Source organism: Empidonax traillii, unplaced genomic scaffold (genome assembly GCF_003031625.1).
Source record: "Empidonax traillii isolate 1590-97213 ecotype Southwest subspecies unplaced genomic scaffold, ASM303162v1 scaffold40:size2234952, whole genome shotgun sequence".
Lineage (NCBI taxonomy): Eukaryota > Metazoa > Chordata > Aves > Passeriformes > Tyrannidae > Empidonax > Empidonax traillii.
This window is the reverse complement of record NW_020955233.1, coordinates 1,616,125-1,634,767: the sequence shown is the minus strand read 5'-3', so window position 1 is coordinate 1,634,767 and position 18,643 is coordinate 1,616,125. Positions and strand designations below refer to the sequence as shown.

General features: G+C 44.7%; 1 protein-coding gene across 3 annotated transcripts in view; it reads left to right on the top strand.

The window, feature by feature from the left end:
* The window catches only part of STAG1 (stromal antigen 1), a 148,899-nt gene that overhangs the window by 110,360 nt on the left and 19,896 nt on the right, over positions 1–18,643 (top strand). For all 3 annotated transcript variants that reach the window (XM_027878329.1, XM_027878328.1, XM_027878330.1), the window contains exons 14-22: positions 1,887–2,001; positions 3,127–3,244; positions 4,341–4,444; positions 7,066–7,158; positions 7,278–7,367; positions 7,540–7,743; positions 10,152–10,222; positions 14,761–14,848; positions 16,040–16,120. In XM_027878329.1, coding sequence (XP_027734130.1) covers positions 1,887–2,001; positions 3,127–3,244; positions 4,341–4,444; positions 7,066–7,158; positions 7,278–7,367; positions 7,540–7,743; positions 10,152–10,222; positions 14,761–14,848; positions 16,040–16,120 — 964 coding nt within the window. The remainder of the gene's footprint in view (positions 1–1,886; positions 2,002–3,126; positions 3,245–4,340; positions 4,445–7,065; positions 7,159–7,277; positions 7,368–7,539; positions 7,744–10,151; positions 10,223–14,760; positions 14,849–16,039; positions 16,121–18,643) is intronic.

The window sequence follows — 18,643 nt, the reverse complement described above, 5'->3', positions numbered from 1 at the left end:
AAGCTGAATTTACATTTTTCTTGTTCTAGAATTACTGTTGTATGATGTATTTATGTAGGGCCTACATGTCTGCCTGATAGACAGTCATCATTTCTACCAAGCTTTAGATCACTTTATTTCAACATAGTGAACTTGAGAGAGTTTACTGTAGCAATAATTACAGTTTGTTTCTGAACTCACTGACTTCCCCTGCAAATCCCCTTCCCTGTGGTTCTGTTCCCATGTGCCCACTCTGCCAAGGGAGGGGAGCTCCCTTTTCCCTGACTGTGAGTCACAGCACATCAGGAACTGTGACCAGGACACTGCCATAGCAGAGGGGTAACCTCTTCATTTTAGGGTTTGCAGTGAAAAATATTTTAGCAGGAATTTTATTCTTTCCCCTCATTGTTGTGACATTTAGAGTTCTTTAATATGTGTATAGAGAACCCAGGTTATCTGATCTTTCATGCCAAAATACAAATAGAAAAAAAAATACATAAACCCACCCATTTTCCTTTGCCAGTGTTCTAATTTTCTGTGGATTTAGAAGTCCACATTATAATTGTAAGCTTTCAGTGGTGGAATTCCAGCTTTGTGATGAGGTATTATCTGTTTCAAGGAATCAGTTTGCAAAATTGAGTTACATTTAGTTTCCTACCTGACATTTCACAAGTTATAGGAAAGGGTGGGGTTCTTTTTAGAAACATTCAGTGAAATTATTTCGTTAATCAACATGTGACAAAATAATTTTGAAAAATGCCTCAAAGGTAAATGAGGACAGGTCTGCACCTTAATGCCTTCAGGGTAAAGACAAGGCTTTATCCTGACTTTTCTTTGCAGGATACTCTGCCGTGTTCTGTGGATGTCTCTCAAGGTAAAAGGCAGAGATAAGATTGCCCCCTTCTTAACAACTCGTTTGCATTGGTTTCTGCAAAGTTAAATAAGTTAGAATCTCTTGGAGGCATGTGAGGTGTGATGTATCTCACCTGATTTTACACATTTCACTCTCATTTTCTCCGGGTAAGCTGTTGTTACACCTGCTGTCTGTAGTTAGCAAAGAGAGCCAATAACACAGAGCTCTCTGACTCCTGAGGGGCACGTCCTGAGGTATTCCAGCACCTGCAGGGGGCCCATCTCTGATCTGGTGAGGTAAGCAGGGTGACAAGGTGATGTCTTTACCTAAAATACAACATTTGAGTGTAACTTGCCCTCTCTTCAGTGAATTATAGCAGTGAAATCAGAATACTCTGTTTCATGTTCCAGTTTGCTTTGTGACTGTGGTTTCCTTGGAAAAGCCAGAAACGGTTTTCAAACTTCTCCAGGTGACCCCCCCACTGCAGTAACTCTCAGTGGGCACAGCTGAGAGCTCCTTCAGCTGTAGAGTTGGAGCACTGAGAGGGGTTTGGGGTTGGCATCAGGAGCTCAGCACATCATTTACCTGTAAAAGCCCCAAGCCCCAGCCAACCCTGGGCTTGGCTGTTCCCTGGGATGTCAGGTTTGATTCCACCCTGTCCCAGTCATGCTGAGCACGGTGAGGACACAAGCCCAGCTCTGAGGCACTGCTGGAGGAAGGGCTACCACCACTGTGGGGCTTGAGAAGGTACAAATGCAAAACTAGACTGATGATGCAAACATTGAAAACTCTGCAAAACCCTTCAATATAAGTATGTTGTGGAGAGCTTTTTCCTGTGGGAATTCTTCCAGCCCTGTGAAGGGGAAGACTCTGAAGATGAATCCATCTCTCCAGACAGGCAGAGGTCATGCTCTCTTTCCCCTGAAAGAGGTAGTGGAGATACTTCCCGTGTGTCTTACAAACAGTTCTAGTGTGTCAAGAAAGAACGCTCATCATTATTGCAGAAATGACATTTGTTGTGATAACCATGAGAGCTCCTTTTGCTTATTTTCAGGCTGTTCAGCAGACATGATCCCCAAGCTGAAGAGGCTCTAGCAAAGAGGAGGGGGAGAAATAGTCCAAATGGAAACCTTATTAGAATGTTGGTTCTTTTCTTTCTTGAAAGTGAGGTAAAAAATTCATTTTAACCTTTACATGCTTAATAAAACCTGGATCATAAGAAGTGATTTGTCATCATACAGTATTAAATTGTCTTTCTTTTCGTATTTTCAGAAATACTGTAAGCCCTTTTCCCTGCCCCAAATGTCCTTGTCCATGAAGCAAATTCAGCTGCAAATCTTGGTTGTGGTTTATGTAGCTCGTTCATGTCCCCACTGTCCTCACTGCGCTGCTGTGGGGAAGGGCTGCCAGGGCTCTTGGTTACACACAAATGGAAGGGGTGCTTTTTTTTTTTTTTAGCATAACCATGCAAGGAGAACACCCCTGGAGCTACTCCTTGTGGAGTAAAACAGTTTAAACCAGGAAGGAACAAAAATTGCGGAATATCTCAAATTAAGATTAGAATCCTAAATTAACTCAGAGTGGGAAGGACCTGAGGGGCCTTCGAGCAGAGTCAGCTGGAGATGAGAGGAGGCCCTCCAGGGCTTTGAGCATCCTGAGAACACTGGAGGGTGGAAATGCAAACAGATGTGGTGACGTGAAGTGTTGGATGAACACACCCATAGTTTGTGTCTGTAGACACAACACACATGGGAAGTTTTATGGGAGACCTACTGAAGTAATTTGGGGGAAATGGCAAGGAAGTGGAGGAAAATTTGGGAAGATAAACTGTCAGGTACAGGATGTTCTGAAGATAGAGGGGGAAAGGTTTGAAAATTACACGTTTGGTTTGGTAATAAATAGACTGAAAGAAAGGAATACAAACCAAATACATTAGAGCTCAGTCTCCTGTCTCACCACTTCACCTCTTTCTAATGCAGTGAGAAGGTGAGCAAAGGTAAGTTTACAACTTCTGGGCCAACACTCTGAGAAAGCAGAGTTTTCTCAAACAACCTAATGGAAAAGAAGCTCAATTTAGATTTATTCCACTTTCTGTTAAAATATAACCCCATTGCACTTGTATCGTTAGCTGGAAGAAAACCTACCCAAAACCTTCCTAAGTTAGTTTCCAACTGAATTTTCTTTCCAACTACCATAAGATACATACCCAAACACTCTGCATACCCAAATGACTGGAGAGGTTGTAGAACTGATTGTACCAGCTGCTGTACTGATGGTTGCCTTGGGTTTTCTAGTTGCATGAACATGCAGCCTATTTGGTGGACAGCTTGTGGGAGAGCTCCCAAGAACTGCTGAAAGACTGGGAATGTATGACAGAACTGCTCCTGGAGGAGCCAGTCCAAGGAGAAGAAGGTATTGCTTTAACCTCTCTGCCTTACTGCTATTGCACAGCATTGTTAGTTATTCCTTAAATACCACTGTCACCCACAGTGAAATATCTTTGTATGCTGTGGTTTGTTTAGAAAGCATATTTGAAGAAGATTTGAGTTTAATCCATTTTTAATGCACGTTGCTTTAAAAGCAGTGATTTGTACTTTATTTGTACTCTGTTTTTCTTCTTGTGAAATCTGCTGTACTGTGGTTCCCTAAAATTAAAGGCTAGGACTTCATTCTGTCAGAATGTTTAAATAATTAGTGCATACATGAACATTTCAATAAATTGAAAAGCTAATACAGTTTTGAATAAACAAGCACTTCAGGTGGTGCTGATTAAATCTGGGGCTTTTCCAGACAGTGTGAAAACCCAGTGAATTCTCCAGAGGAAAAAAAAATAAGGGGATTCTTTCACCATTAGTTTCAAATTCCTTTTGCTAATAATTTGTGTGTGCAAGGTAGCCAGGGAGGTTGGGGTTAAAGAGTCCCCAAGGGCAACGGGTGTCATCCAAGATCCTTTATAGTCCTCCATGATTCTCCTGCTTCAGGGCCCTTCACAGGGTTTGGTGGCTGAAAAATCCAGGTACTCCTCCTGCTTCCTCAGCAGGAAGTGAAGTGATGTGCTCATCACCTCAGTGCTTCAAAGTGTGGCCTTTCGATATCCACCTGCTACAGTGGCGCCATTTAACAGGGCAGTTTCCCGAGGAAATCAGGCACAGGGTTCTTTGTGTCTGCTTAGCCCAGGAGGGTCTGATCCTCCACAAGCACTTGCCAAGGACAGAAAATGTGTAAGACAGTGGCAGTGACTGGTGTGTCGCTGACCGTCCTCCAGGACACGCTGTATTTTGTGGATCTTTGTCATATTCCCCTTCATTCATCCTTCCTCCCAGACTACATTTCTCTGGACTTCTCTCAGTTCTGCCACGAGCATTTTAAGATGCTGGGAATGGGAACTCAGAGAGGAAGCAGGGAAGCCCTGATAAACGTGGCGGGAGGAGATAGATAGTCCCCGGTGTTCCCTGTGCTGTCCTCCTGCACCCCGTGCCATCCCTGAGCTGTCCTGTTTCCCCCACAGCGATGTCGGACCGGCAGGAGAGCGCCCTGATCGAGCTGATGGTGTGCACCATCCGCCAGGCCGCCGAGGCACATCCCCCCGTGGGCAGGGGCACGGGCAAGAGGGTGAGTGGGGCCAGGGGCACCTCGGGCCTCTCTGGGGCGCTGGTCTGCACCGCCACGTTCTGACGCATCTGGATTAGACTTCGATGACGCCACTGGAACTGCCTCGTGGCAGCCCTTCTGAAGGAAAACAGGAGAAGTTGGATTCCTGGATGTGTTTGGGTTTTCCTTTGTTTCTTTGTTCTGGTTTGGGGTTTGCATTGCCAAGTCGAGCAGCATAAATTTCCAGCTTGACAGTCAATTTTAATGATTTTTTTTGAGGTGTTCTATTTATCAGACTCCTGGCTTGCACTTGTAATGTGCCCACATGCACAGCCCTTAATGTTAAATCTGCATTAGAGCGGAAAGGGCAGAGCTTGGCAGCAAACAAGATTATCTGTGCCTGTCTTCCATGAAATGGAATGTGCTGCTAACATGGACATCAGATTTGCAGAAAAGCCAACAGTGTCTTCACCATGAGAGTATTTAAGCACTGGAAGAAATACTGGGAGTTGGTGCCCCTTCCATCTTCGGCAGTTTTCAAGGTCTGACTGGACAGGCTCTGAGCATCCCAGTCTGCCCCCTGAGTGGGCTCTGCTTTGAGCTGGAGGGTGGGACTGAGACCAGCCTGAATGCACCTGTGGGCTTGGGTTTCCATCCCTGCCTGCCCCTTCCATGTATCCTCTAGTGACTGTTTGAAGATCAGGAGTCCATTCCTAGGGCTGGACAGGCACTTTTACGCCTTTCAGTATAAGTCACAAGGTCAGGGTGATATCAGGCTCTCAGCTGTATTCTCCAGACATATCGTGGTCCCAAGGACACCCAGCTTCCCTGATTTTTATTTTTTGTAGGCCTCATCTTATTTAGGATAAACTAAAATGGAATAAACCTGTGTGAACACATGGTATTTCTGTTAGCTTCTGTTCTAAATCATCATAACCAGTTCATTAAAGAAAGTCACAGATTTAATAAAGGTGAAATCTGGAGACAGAGTTCTTTATTGTTAAACTAAATGCAGTTACTTAACTTGTTTATTTTTATATGCCAAAAGCAGAGTAGCCTCATGTCCAGAAACAGCATCTCAGGAAAGGCTCCAAGAAACCATCAGTTTAAACATGTTTTATGTACCTTAATTTAAAAAGCATGTTCTAAGACATTTCTAATTTATTAAAACATTTGAGCATGAAGAGGGAGTCTATGAAAGCACTTAGTCAAATTTACACAAATTTAATCCTATGTTACCAGAACTGTATTGTAGGCACATTTTTTTGTCTCAGGCTGCAAACCCTTCTAGCAGGCAAAGTGACCTTTAAATTTAAAATTTCATGTTTGTATTTTCTGTTTGGAGCACCACATAATGCCACTGTTCACTTTCTCAAGAGATCTACAGCTCAGTTCACTGAAGTTCAGCAAATTGCTTAATCTTAGATTTTCAATGTCTGTATTTCTTTAGAGCTATGTAAAACACATCAGTAAAGTTGATGTCACCTTCTGAAGGCTGATCTTAATCCTGGCCCCAGGGAACAGCATATTTGGTGCCAGGGCAGGGCTGGGCTGTCAGAGGTGGCTGGTGCAGGGGCTGCTGGTGCAGGGGCTGAGGCTGCTCCGTGCCCACCTTGGGCCACATGCTCTGGAAAGGTTTCTTACCCTGCTTACAAACCCATTGCTCCTCACCTCCATGGCTCATTTGGATTCCTGCTGGCACAATACCTGTCACCCAAGCACGTGTTTTGTTTCCAGCTGCTCCTGCTCCCTTTCGGAGGGGGTAGGTATGACACTGCTGCTTTCCAGTGAGCCATGAGTGGTGGGATGGTAACTGCAGGCACCTCTGGCTTGTCAGTGGAGGTTTGTCGTGTCTCCTCATCTCACCAGCTTATTCTGACTTGAAATGGAAGCAGATTTCTAATTAAGCACTCACCTTCTTGTGGAATAGTTTCTCCTCTGACTTCAGCTTGTAACCCTTGTATGTGAATCATTAGCTGATTCGAGCATTTTATTCTCATGATTTGTTTTAAGAAGTGTTCTTTCCTTTCTGAAGCCAGCTCTAAGCTTTCCTGAGGCATGTTTGGGTGATTATCTTGCTCCCTCTTCCCAAGTGGTTTTGCTGTGACAGCATTACTGGTGTTAGTCTGTCCCGGACATTGGTGATGAGTTCTGGGACCTTGGATGTACCTTTTCATTGAGAATCACCTTCCAGATTAGAGACGAGGCCATGAATCTGCTAATGAAAATCACTGTCACAGTGTGCTTTGAGTTTGGTTTTCTTAATTATGCTTCAGTTCACCCTGAGGTCTTACATTAACACTGGGTGTAGTGTGTGAAAGCCACAGCTTGGAAGCAATAGCAGAAATTCCACTGACTTGGGGTGCATTTGAAAGTCAATCCTCAAGAGGTGCCAGTGTGTTGAAACAATATCATGCTGGGGGATATGATATTATCCTTTTCAGTCACAGCTTTTAGGATGGGCGGTCCTCCCATTCAGTCACTCTTCAGCCCAAATGTGTTTGAGTTATTTGTTCCCTCTTGTTTTGATTTATTAAAAATACACTTGCATGGATTTTTGTCTTTACTGCAACATTTAGAAAAATTAAGGAATGCCATAGGCAGAAATTGAACTTACTGTAGTTATTTTTGATCACTTGCAGGTCTTGACAGCAAAAGAAAGAAAAACTCAGATAGATGACAGAAATAAATTGACTGAGCATTTCATTATTGCACTTCCCATGTTGCTATCCAAGGTACAGTTTTCCACAAAGTAACTCTCCCTGGGATTTACAGCTGTCTTTAAGCTTTCTCAGTTGAAGTGCAGGAGTTTGGTTTCACTTCCCTGTTTCTGTGTTGTGTCCATGTGTTCCAGTACTCTGCTGATGCTGAGAAGGTGGCAAACCTCCTGCAAATCCCTCAGTACTTTGATCTGGAAATCTACAGCACGGGCAGAATGGAAAAGGTACAGCACCCTGGGGGCTCTCAGGTCTGGGATCCCCATTCCAGGCTCCCAGAGCTGTGCCTTCCTGGCACAGGGACAATCCAACCCCCACTGGGGTGGTCTGGGAATGGCTTTTGCTCTGAGTTCCACTGCTCAGGCGAGGGGAAAGCTGAACTTCTTTTCTCACCTGCAGCATCTGGATGCCTTACTGAAGCAGATTAAGTTCGTTGTGGAAAAGCACGTGGAATCAGATGTTCTGGAAGCTTGCAGCAAAACCTACAGCATCCTCTGCAGTGAGGAGTACACCATCCAGAACAGGGTGGACATAGCCCACAGCCAGCTCATCGACGAGTTTGTGGACAGATTCAACCATTCTGTGGAGGATCTGCTGCAGGAGGTTTGTTCTCTTCACAGTCATTTTATTAATTCCCTAAAATAAACTGCAGAAAAACATTCTGACCAAGCCATGAATTTGTCCATCTGAAGATGTAGAGCAGCAGCAGCTGCTTGCAAATTATTTTGGAGCTGTTTCTCCATGTACAAAATCCCTTACACTGACCATTAAGACTGCAAATCATTGATGCTGTAAAACAAAGACTACAGGACAATCCTGCCTCTGAAAATCTACTCTGGTATTTAAACAGCGCAGATAAGAAATTAAGTGGGTGAAAGCTGATGAAAAATGCAAAGGAAATTGCATTTACATTAATGCTTGTGGTGATTCCAGTAGTCTCAAGTAGTTATGCAGGCAGCAAAATCAAGATTGGATTATATTTTGAAGGGAAGAGAGGATTTAGTAAAATATTTATAATGACATGTTAAAAGAGCCCTGGTAAGAATGAAATAAAGATAAAGGTCTAAAACCTGGAAGTACCTGGGATTTAGTTGTAAGAATTTGTGCTTCAAAAGGCAGAGAATACATTAAATAAGAATAGAAACCTTACTCAGTTTTTCCTCCTTTGCATCAGTTTAAATTTGTGTAACATTACTTAATTTGTTGTAATTCTCATGCTCTTTAAACATAACCTGAGGGCTACATAGATCCTATTCTTCCCTTGCAGTCATGCAAGGTGGATGCATTTAATTTTTGATGCACACTGAGGGAAGGTGAAGCTGCAGTCTGTGTTTTAGAATGGCATATTAAAGGAAATACCCCTTTGTTTTGTGTTTTTATGTAACTTGGCACTCACAAACACGCTGTGTCTGTGCCTTGTTACCTGCAGAGCAGACACTATGTTTGTGTTGCTGCCTGAGTGAACAGGCAGTGCCTGCGGGAGGCAGGGCCTCAAAGCCCAGGGGGGCTGGGGCACCGCTGTGCGTTCTTTCCCAAAATCCACTGGCTTTGCTGTCCACCTGGCTGCCATTTCAGTACTTCCTCATAAACTGCTGAGCAGAACCTGGGAAGATATTGCAGGATTTGTGCTCCATCGCTGCCTGCGTGTGTGTGTCAAGGGAATGCTTTCAGCTCTTTTGGCCCCTGTTTTCATAGCCCTGGGTTTATGGAGTTCCTCTGGCCAGCCAAGCCAAACACTGCAAGAGAGACCTTGGGAAATCTGTTGTTGACTTGGGTGGCAAAAAGGGCTGAAGCTGCACTGGCAGATCCAGCTCAGAGCCAGCCCAGTTCTCCACACCGGGTCACCATAAATAGCGGTCTTGCAGAGTCCCCTCCCTTTCTGCCTGTGCTCCAGAGATCCCTCTGGCCTCACCAGGGGCAGTCAGAGCAGGGCAGTGAGAACCTGGGATTCAGAAGTGACTTCCCAACAGCTTCTCAGGAGAAAGGGGCTTGGAGAAAAAACCACTTTTCCTGCAGTTTTCCTGGACTGGACTCATGGAGGGACATGGCCCAGGGAGACCAAACTCCTCCTGGGGTGTCCCCTTCTGGTACTCCAGGAGGAGCAGAGAAACACAAGTGAGGGCTTAGCATCTCTGTGGATATTCACTTCCATGAGAGAGGGGTGAGGACTGAGGCTTTCAGAGAAAGGCTGTGCCTCAAAGTCGTGTGAGGAATTAAGTAAGAGTTTTAGATCTCTACGGAAAAGCGAGTGCATAGGTCAGATGTGGGACATAAAGATGTAGAGACAGAGCCAGGACAGAAGTAGGGGAAGGCAAGAAAGAGGATTTAAAATTATGGCCTTAGTAGTATTCTTTGTTGAGTGATACTGGTTTGAATAATTAATTTTAATAAGTCTATTTCATCATTTACAGACATTTTAAATGAAAAAATTTTCATACTGGTACCCGAGGAAGTATCCCACTGCTTTATGGCTTCCCACTGGGCTGATAATGAGTGAAACATTGACTGGCAATTGCATCTGAAGGCAGCAAGATATCTTAACTTTAGGCTTTTAGATGGAAAAAAAATAACAAAATGAAATGGAGAAGAATTGCTTTAAGAGGGTTTTCAGTTTCAGAAATTTGCTGGGAAAAATTGGTTTTGGAAGTATCTTATTTCCACTTGTTTGACTTAGGGGATTTGCTGTTCAGTGTGCAAAAAATACTAGGATAATGATATTGTAGCATATTAAAGCTGACCAGCCCTTTTTGTAAAACAAGGAAGACCTCAGATTTTATCTTGGAAATGATTTCCACTGCCACAGGATACTGGTTTGGATGTTAACACGGTGATGATGCTTAGTATAGTCAGGTGATCTTGCTTACTGTTTAGTGCTGTGTACTTAAACGTTATGGGATCTAGATGCCAGTCATGGGAACACTTGGAGTCAGTTTTAGTGTCAGCATAAACCCTCAGAGGAGCTGCTCCTCCCTGCAGTGACAGACTCTCCATGGATTTCCTTTCCTTTGCAGGGAGAGGAGGCTGATGATGATGACATTTACAACGTGCTCTCCACTCTGAAGAGGTTGACCTCTTTTCACAAGTAGGTGTTTTTTTTCCCCCTCTGTTAATTTTCTCCTTTCAGCAAGTATCAGCAATGTCAAGTGTTGGGAAATGAGAAAATATATGGCCTAAAATAGGAAGTGCAGGATGATTGGTGTGGTATTTGTCAGTGTAACTGCTTGGATTAATCTGGGTCCTTGCTTGGGTAATGCCATTGCTTTTGTAGATTTGATTTGCACGTGGCACATCCTGCCTTGCACTGAATGCTTTTGCATCTTACTGAAAGTGCTGCTCCCCTGGGGACAGACAGTGCTCAAGGGACACTGGCACCACTGCGGGAAGTGTTTCTCGATGCCTTTGAGGTATTTCACCTCAAAATTAGAGAATTATTTAGTAGTAGTAATAATATAATTAATAGTTTATGGTGAGAGCCTGGAAGATGCGTTTTCTTCCTGCAGTTGAATTGTTGGCCAAGTTTAAGTGTGTGGATTGCACAGAAACTCCTCCCCTGAGCACAAACCAGCTCTGCAGGCTCCTGCTGCTCTCAGAGCCCTGGGCACCCTCACAACATGTGGAGCAACCTGGAGAATTCCACTTGAACTGTGAATTTTGGAGCACAAAGACCTGACCTTCCCCTCTCTCAGCTGTAGGAAGAGTTTACTCCTGGGCAGCGAGGAAAAAACTCCATGTACAGGTGGCTGAGCGCCACAAATCCTTTCTTCCTTGTCACAGGGTGTGAGAGGACCTTCCTTCACTGCCTCTTCTCTACAACTTGTTTTCAGTGATTTCATTTCTCTTTCTGTGCTTAGTCTTCACTTATCCTGCATCCTGCATGGGGTCACTGTATGAAGTGATTCTGAAACCATTTCTACTCTTTTGTTTCCATTCAACAGGAATCCCACAAAGATCATTAAATCGTTACTCATTTCCATAGTGTAGCAGGCTGACACATGTGCAAATGAGGCTTTCAGTCTCCCTGGTAACACTGGAGCCACTTCTGCCTTCCTGAGAGGACTGGTGAGAGCTCCAGTTCACATTCAGGAGAGAAGCACAAATCTTAAGGCTTTCCTGAGAGTCTCCCATATATTTTTTCCCCCTCAGGGTTACAAATCTGTAGGGAGTTAGTTCAGCCCATAAAACCAGTCTTGTTGAATAACACACAAATCAGGGTAGGGGACATCTCTTTCCACCTTCACAAAACAGGGAAGAGCAAAGAATCCCAGCTGAAAAGCAGTTAATGTGTCATTCCCCAGCTGATTCGTGATTTATGATTACAGCTCAGTGAGAATTTCTAATTAATATCTGCTTGCATATAAAGAAATGGGGAAATCTTTTCATCACTGTGCTGAATGTTGCGTGAGATGTGATTTCTTTGTGCAAGGAAACAATTACACCATCCAAGACAGAGCTTTTGCTGCTCCCTGAGCTCTGAGGTTGGGATGTTCAATGACAAACATTCACGGAGCATTCTCATCTCAAAGGCTCTTCCCTATGACTGTCGTTATCTGTCAGCAATTGGCAGCCCAAAGAAATTAAACCAGTGGAAAAGTGAAGTCTCAGGCTAACAGCTGCTACCTTTCAGATCTTCTAAAAATGCCCTGATAAAGTAGTTGCTGGGGCTTGAAAAAGAAACAAGTCCCTGTCTCCTTCTAGTGAGAGAAACTCCACTGGACCCTATCTGTGCTTCTGTTTCCTTGGTCGCTGCTGCTGCTGCTGCTTCACACTTTAGGAAAAAGAAGACCAGCAAGGTGGAAAATACATGGCAAGGGATTATGAGAAAAGCCTTCCAGACCAAAAGCTCCTGTACTGAGCTTTCTCAAGCCTGAGCTAATCCTCTTTCTCAGAGGGTCATTTCAACAAAGGGCTCCCAGCACACTCTTTAATTCGTGTCTTTCCATCAGGCAAGGATATCAGTATTCCAATACAAATGAAGTTCATCATTTAAACATTTCCTTCCACATTTTCAGAGTACATTAGTAAATTTTCTTGAGATCTTCTGAATAGAACCCCTGGAGTACCCACTTGGGGTTTTTTATGCCAGACTCTCATAACATTTTTTTTTTGTCCTTAAGTACATGGAGATATTTTTTCTATACTGACTCCAACCTAACTCATCTGTAAGAACTCTCCAGGTAAAAGCACTATGTGTGTAAGTGTGATCAGCCTGGGCACTTCCCAGACAGGTGAATCCATGGTCAGATCAGCACATCCTCTCTTCTTTTTTTAGAAACCGTTTCCTCAACCTTTTTTGCAGCAGTTGGTCAGTGTGTCCTTCAGACTGAGCTATTCAGCAGTTTGTTATTTCCAGAAAAAGTAGAAATGGTGAGAAGTGAAACCTCACCAGAGAAATTAGACTGTGTCCAGCACAGCTGCTCAAAGCCCAAGGTACAGCTTCTCTCACTTTGGGCCTCTTTAAAAAGGGAAGCAGAGATCACCTCTTCAGAAGGAAACTTTTCTAAGCTGCTTCTTGCCATGCTTTGAGAAACACTGTGGAACTGGTGCCTTTCCTTCAGCTGCCAGCTGCCTGGCAGGATGTGCCCCAGCAGACAGGGCTGGCCAGAGGGATGAAAACACCCCTTAAATGAAAGGCTGGGCCTTGTTTTCTCTGCTCCATGAAGAGCCTCTGACATGGAAGGGACTAACAGAAAATTCTGTGTGAATCTTCATCCTGGGAGCCTGTGTGTCAGTCTGAAGCTCTGAGGGAATTGTGGGGTGTCCAGGGTACCTTTTAACTGTTGTGTTGGTTGCCATGAAGCTCAAAGGGGTACCAGAATAGGCCTAAATGTAATCTGGAGGCTCTTCCCAAAGGAAGTTTATACTGGAAAGCCCTGTGCAGCCTGCATGTAGTGAGGATTTTGGAGCTCTGGAAGCTGCAGAGCTCAGCCTGGGATGAGCTGTGGGGCCCTGGCCCCTCCGAGCCCAGAGCTGTCCCAGGGCTGGGGCAGTGGGACAGGGAGTCTGCCAGGAAAGGGCAGGGATGAGGCAGCTCTTCCTTCCAGATTCTCTGTGGGATAATCTGTGCTGGGATCTGCCTCTGCACACCAAGGAGACCCTCCTGCTTTAATTACAGCGCTGTAATTAAGGAGGGACCACTCTGCCCTGCTGCAGCCCTGTGACTTGCTGAAGCAGCATCTGTGTGCTTAATGTCACCAGGCAGGGGCACTTCTCTGACACCTGTAATTTATCTATGAAACGTTTTATTTTAGTACTTCACAGATCATCTAAGTCTGGGAAGTATTTTTGCTTTTTTTATGGCTTTATTTCCATTATTTTTAAAAAGTTTTCCTGTTGTTCTGTTCATGGGTTTGAATTGGAACTCAGGATGCACCTTGGCTTAGTGACACAGCCCTGGAGTGCAAACTGCACTTGCTCTCAGCGCGAGGGCATTATTGTTGTGTTTGCTGGGCAGCCTTTATCCGTGACATTTCCCAGGGCTGACACACTCCAGAGTGGGAAGCATTTCATGCCTGGGGCTTCAACAGGATCTGGACATTCCCAGCCCTGAGTTCACCCTCTGTCCCTTTCAGAAGCAGAGAGTTATTCTTTCTGCCAGAGCAGGGGAGGTACTGATTCAAACCAAGCCAAGCAGCTCCAGAGCAGGGCAGACACCAGGGCTGGGCAGAGTGAGCATATCCTGGAGATGGAGGTGCTGGCTGGAAGGAGCCAGAGCCAAGGGGCTGCTTCATTTAACTTAGACTTGCCAGGTCAGTCTCAGTATCCCTTCTTCCAGATGAGTATTTTAATCAAGAAGTTTCTGGTTGTTCTGAGGTTGCTTGCTCTTTTATGGACATATTATAAACTTCCAAATTATCTCAGTTTAATTGCACTGCAGAAAAATGTGTTAAACCTAAATTTTCTTGTGAGGGTATTTTTGTCTTTCAGGCAACCTGATGTTGTGCAATTTCTTCTGTATTTCTCATTTCTGTATTAAAAAGCTGCTTCGTGAGCTGTTGGGGTCTGTAAGGCTGTAGAGTGTTCCTAATATCATTTGTGTTCCTCTCACTGGTGCATCAGGTTGGTGCCACTGAAATGTGAAACAATGAGTGGGGGTAACAGCACCTTTTCTGTCTCATGTACATCTTGTAAGTCGTGCTGTTCCACTTCACATAGTTCAGGATATTTAAGATCTGGTGATAACGTAGGTTACTTTTTTCCAAAGGAGACAGCAGAAAAATATGTTAGTTTATTTTGCTTAAAAGTATTGCCAGAGTTTGGCCACAGTTTCTACTGCAATGTCAGAGAAGAGTTTCCTGGAGTTCTGTCAGTGCTCGGAACCAAAGAGGAAAGATGCTTTAGAGGCAGCCCTGAGGAGGAGCTTGTCTCTGCGCTTCGGTAACCTCTACAGATGTGTGGAATGTAGAGAGTTTATCTCCTCCCTACAGAAATCCCATGAAGTAAAACACTTTTCTGGATTATCAGAAAGCTGAATTTCTGCTTTTAGGCTGGTGTGAGCTGCCTGGTCAGCAGCCTGGGTTGTGTCAGCTGGACAAAGCCCAGAGCTCTCTGGGCTGCTCCTCCTGACTGGGCCGGGTGTGTTGGGGATCACAGCTCATCCCTGTGTCTCTGCTCTCCTTCCAGTGCTCATGATCTCACCAAATGGGACCTGTTCAGTAACTGCTACAGATTGCTGAGAACTGGAATTGAACACGGAGCGATGCCAGAACAGGTACAGCAACACCTGCCCTGCACATTTGGCTTTCAGTTCAAGGCTTTAAAGGCTGTACAGAAATTCAGAAGATTAATGCACTGCACTTTGGTTATTTAGGGAAACCAGGGAGTTTGGAATGAACTTTATTTTGTAGGCAGTCACTGACTACAGGAGGTGAAAATTCTTGGGTTGTTGAGCTGCTTCCCTCCTCTTTCTCATCTATTAAGTAGGGAACAATTAATGTTCCTGACTGGGAAAAGCAATGCACAAATCATGGTGTTTACACTGTAAAGCTTGGCTGCCATTGGAAATACCACAGATGATTGTTGTGCACTGAAGGTAAGATGGAAGCTTGTGAACACCAGGAAAGAACATCATCCTAGTTCTGTTCTAGTGAACAGATCCGGGACTTCGTTTCCTCTTAGTTCAGTTTTAGTTTCACATGGATAAGCACAGAAACCGTCTCATGTTCTCCCAGGACTCCAGTTTAAGCTGCAGGATTCCTACTCCAGCATTTAAGCACATTTTAAGTTCTAATTTGATTTCAGTTAGAAGACAGTTGTTAATTCTACCTCAGCTTCATTTAGAAAAAAAAATTATCAATTCTCATGAAAGCCAGTGTTAAGTATTTTGCAAAAGGACCCTGATGAGGAGGCGTTACCACATGGCATGTGGAGGTCACGGCTCTGAGCTTAGGAAGAAAGTCCTGAAATCTAAACTCTCCTTAGTATTTCTTCCTGCAGACCACTCTAAGGAGTTTGAAAATTTTAGCACCTAATGAAGAGCTGAAATGTTAACAAGACACCATGGATGCTTTAATGGGCACCACTAATACGAGCCTGGTCTTCTCCATGACACAAGTTGTATTTCCTTCTTTTTTTTTTAGCAGTTGGGCTACGTGTTCATGTGAGAGTGGGACAGATTTCTGGGCTGCTTTAGCAGTGAAGCCATATTTAAACAGCTGCTTTTGAACTGAGATACACAGATGATGGGTTGTACCTCTGTCCTGCTGTAGCATCACCTCTTGCTGTGCCCCAGTGCAGTCTCCTGTTGTTTCCCAACATTTCCACAGTGGTTTGTTCACCTGTAGCAGGCTGGTACTACCTGAGAGCTGCTCCCCTCTCTTGGCCCCAAAATGTATTATAAATTTTCCAGACACTTCACTGTGATATTCCCAACATCATATTCTGTGTGTTCCTCCTGTTACAGATTGTTGTCCAGGCATTGCAGTGTTCCCACTACTCTATTCTCTGGCAACTGGTGAAAATCACCGAAGGCTCCCCTTCCAAAGTAAGTAGAGTTTTTGGTCATACACATTTTGCTGCTGACCATCACATGCACACGTCTGAGCTATGCAAACAGCTTTATCAGGATTTTATGGCAGCTGATTTTTACTTTTTTATTGCTCGAGATAATGAATGCATTTATTGAGTCCAGCAGTTTGCATAACTGATAAGTGATGTTGGCCACACAGATGAATAGTTGTAAGAAATACTGGTGATGTGTAAACCACAGAGACCTGTAGTTTCCTTACTTACCTTTTAATTGCATCTTTTTTTGTTGCAGTAGAAGTGTAAGGTAGTGGCAGGAACCACTGCTAATAAAAAGAAGTGCACACAAGTGTAATGCAGGCAGGACAACGGGACATGTAACTTGTTTGTTAGACTGAGCTTTTCCAGGACCTTTCCTTAGCTCCTCTCTCACCCACAGGCCAACATTCTGTCTTTTTAGAGCTTTTTCAGAAGTAATACATCAAATTAAAATGCTCCATGTGAGACAGAAAGGAGCTCATAGGAATGGACTCTGAAGGTCCCTCAGGAATGGCCTTTCGAAGTACAATTCTGCTTCTGGAATCCCCCATGGAAATGGGAACTACCCTGGACTAGAGAGCTCTTACCAACCTATTCTTTGGGATTTCACCCCACCCTACAAAATACTGGCTGAGTGCTTGGTCCAAGGGAAGCTCCGTTCACTGCTCTGCAGCCCCAGCTGTGCTCACAACAAACAGGGTGGAGACACCACAGACTTGGGGTGGCTGGAGCAGTTTGTTCTGGGGAGTTTTCTATCAAACTTCCATTGTAGTTTATTTGATCTGCACTCTATCATTTCATCCATCAGGGGATCATTTTGCCCGTGGCTGGTGTGTAAGCCATGATTTAGACTTGGAAATGGACAGGCATTAAAGGGGGTCACTTGAGAAGTGTGGGTAGACAAAGGCATTAACACCAGCAGCTCAGGAGGAAAAATGGTGTCTTTCATGAGGATTTTTTAGGTATTCAGGCTTTTACAGGACCGTTTCTGACCCAGTATTTTCATATGTAGGTCCATCCAGGTTTCCGGCGTTACTTTGCTGTACTATAATGATCTTAGGGCAGGCTGGGGCTGGGCTGTAGCCTGAAGTGGTATCTTTACTAGACCAATGGGTACAGCTGTAAAAAGTAGAGAGGCTTTGGGACACACAGGCCTTTCAGGTGTGAGCTGAAAGCAGAAGATTACAAAGAAAACACAAGCTAAGAGCAATTGCTTGGTTTCTGTTCAGATACAGATCAGGTAAACTCTGAAAGATAAGGAAAAGGTCGTTGGTACCTCTGGGGGGGTGAGAGCAGGGGAAGGTGAGGTGGTGAGAGTTCCTGAGGGGAAAGTGGGAGCTGGGAAGTGGGGAAGGAAGGAAGGTAAAAGATGGAAAGGCTAATGGGGAGAAGGGAATTTATAATGTCATAAAAGTAAGACCTTGTTTTTCTGTATCCCACAGATTTATGAATTTTTGTTCCCAGTTTCATGTTTAGGAGATGATTTCTTAGGTTTCCCTTAGGCATCGAGGCTGAGAGATCAGAGATGGGGGGATTGATTTGTGAGAAGTGTTCATGTGCCGCCAGCTGGGTCATTGTGTGAGATCCTGCTGGGAGGAGGAGCTGCTCTGTTTCCCATGGTCAGGTGCCACTTGGGCATGCAGTGCACAGGATAAAGTGTATTAACATTTTGGGATTGCCAGCACAGCAGTCAGGCGTGGGAACAGGTGCTTGGTTTGGTCATGGCAGGCAAATATTGGCAAGGTTTACACTCCTGAATCGGGTACTCTGCATCCAGCAGGTGTCATTTTAGTGCAGGGAGTTTGCAGGAGGAATGGGGTGTTGGGAACATTTCTTTTCAAGTGGAACAGTCCTGGGCATGAGCCCAAGCCCAGGCACATGAATTGCTTCCTGAGAGACCCTTTCCAGTCCAGCTGTTGGGCAGGGTTTGGATTTGGGCTGCCTGCTGGAGGTCAGGTTTGTTGGACTGGAGGCTTTGTAAGCGTGGCAGGGGAAAACTCCACGTTTGTGGTTTAGATCAAATCAGGGTCTGGTCAGCTCTTGGATTTATTACCAGCGCATAACAAACCTGCAGCCAGAGCAGCACATCTCCATGGTGAGTACCAGGCAGGCAGCAGTGAACCAGGACACTGGACACTGATAATGCTGCTGAGCACCCACAAATGTCCAGCTGCCCTCAGCTGGTCCAGGGCACTGCAGTCCCCTCCCCAGGACACACAGAGCTGTTGTTTCCCCAGGTGTTACCAGGGGGGTGCTCTGCAGATTCCCCCATGCTGGGTGACGCTGTTTGGATTACAGCTGTGATCAGAGAGCTGAAGAGAGCGATGCCATCATCAAAATGTATCATTCAGTAGAAGGGGGATAATTATCACTCCAAATTCTCTGCCCAGTAACAAAGATTCCACCAGTTAAATGCAGCAGAGAGTTGGGGCAAAGTTACTCCAAGACTCTTTTTCAAAGTAGCCTGTGGAGAAAGGAGTGCACTGAGGAGTCACCTTGGTGT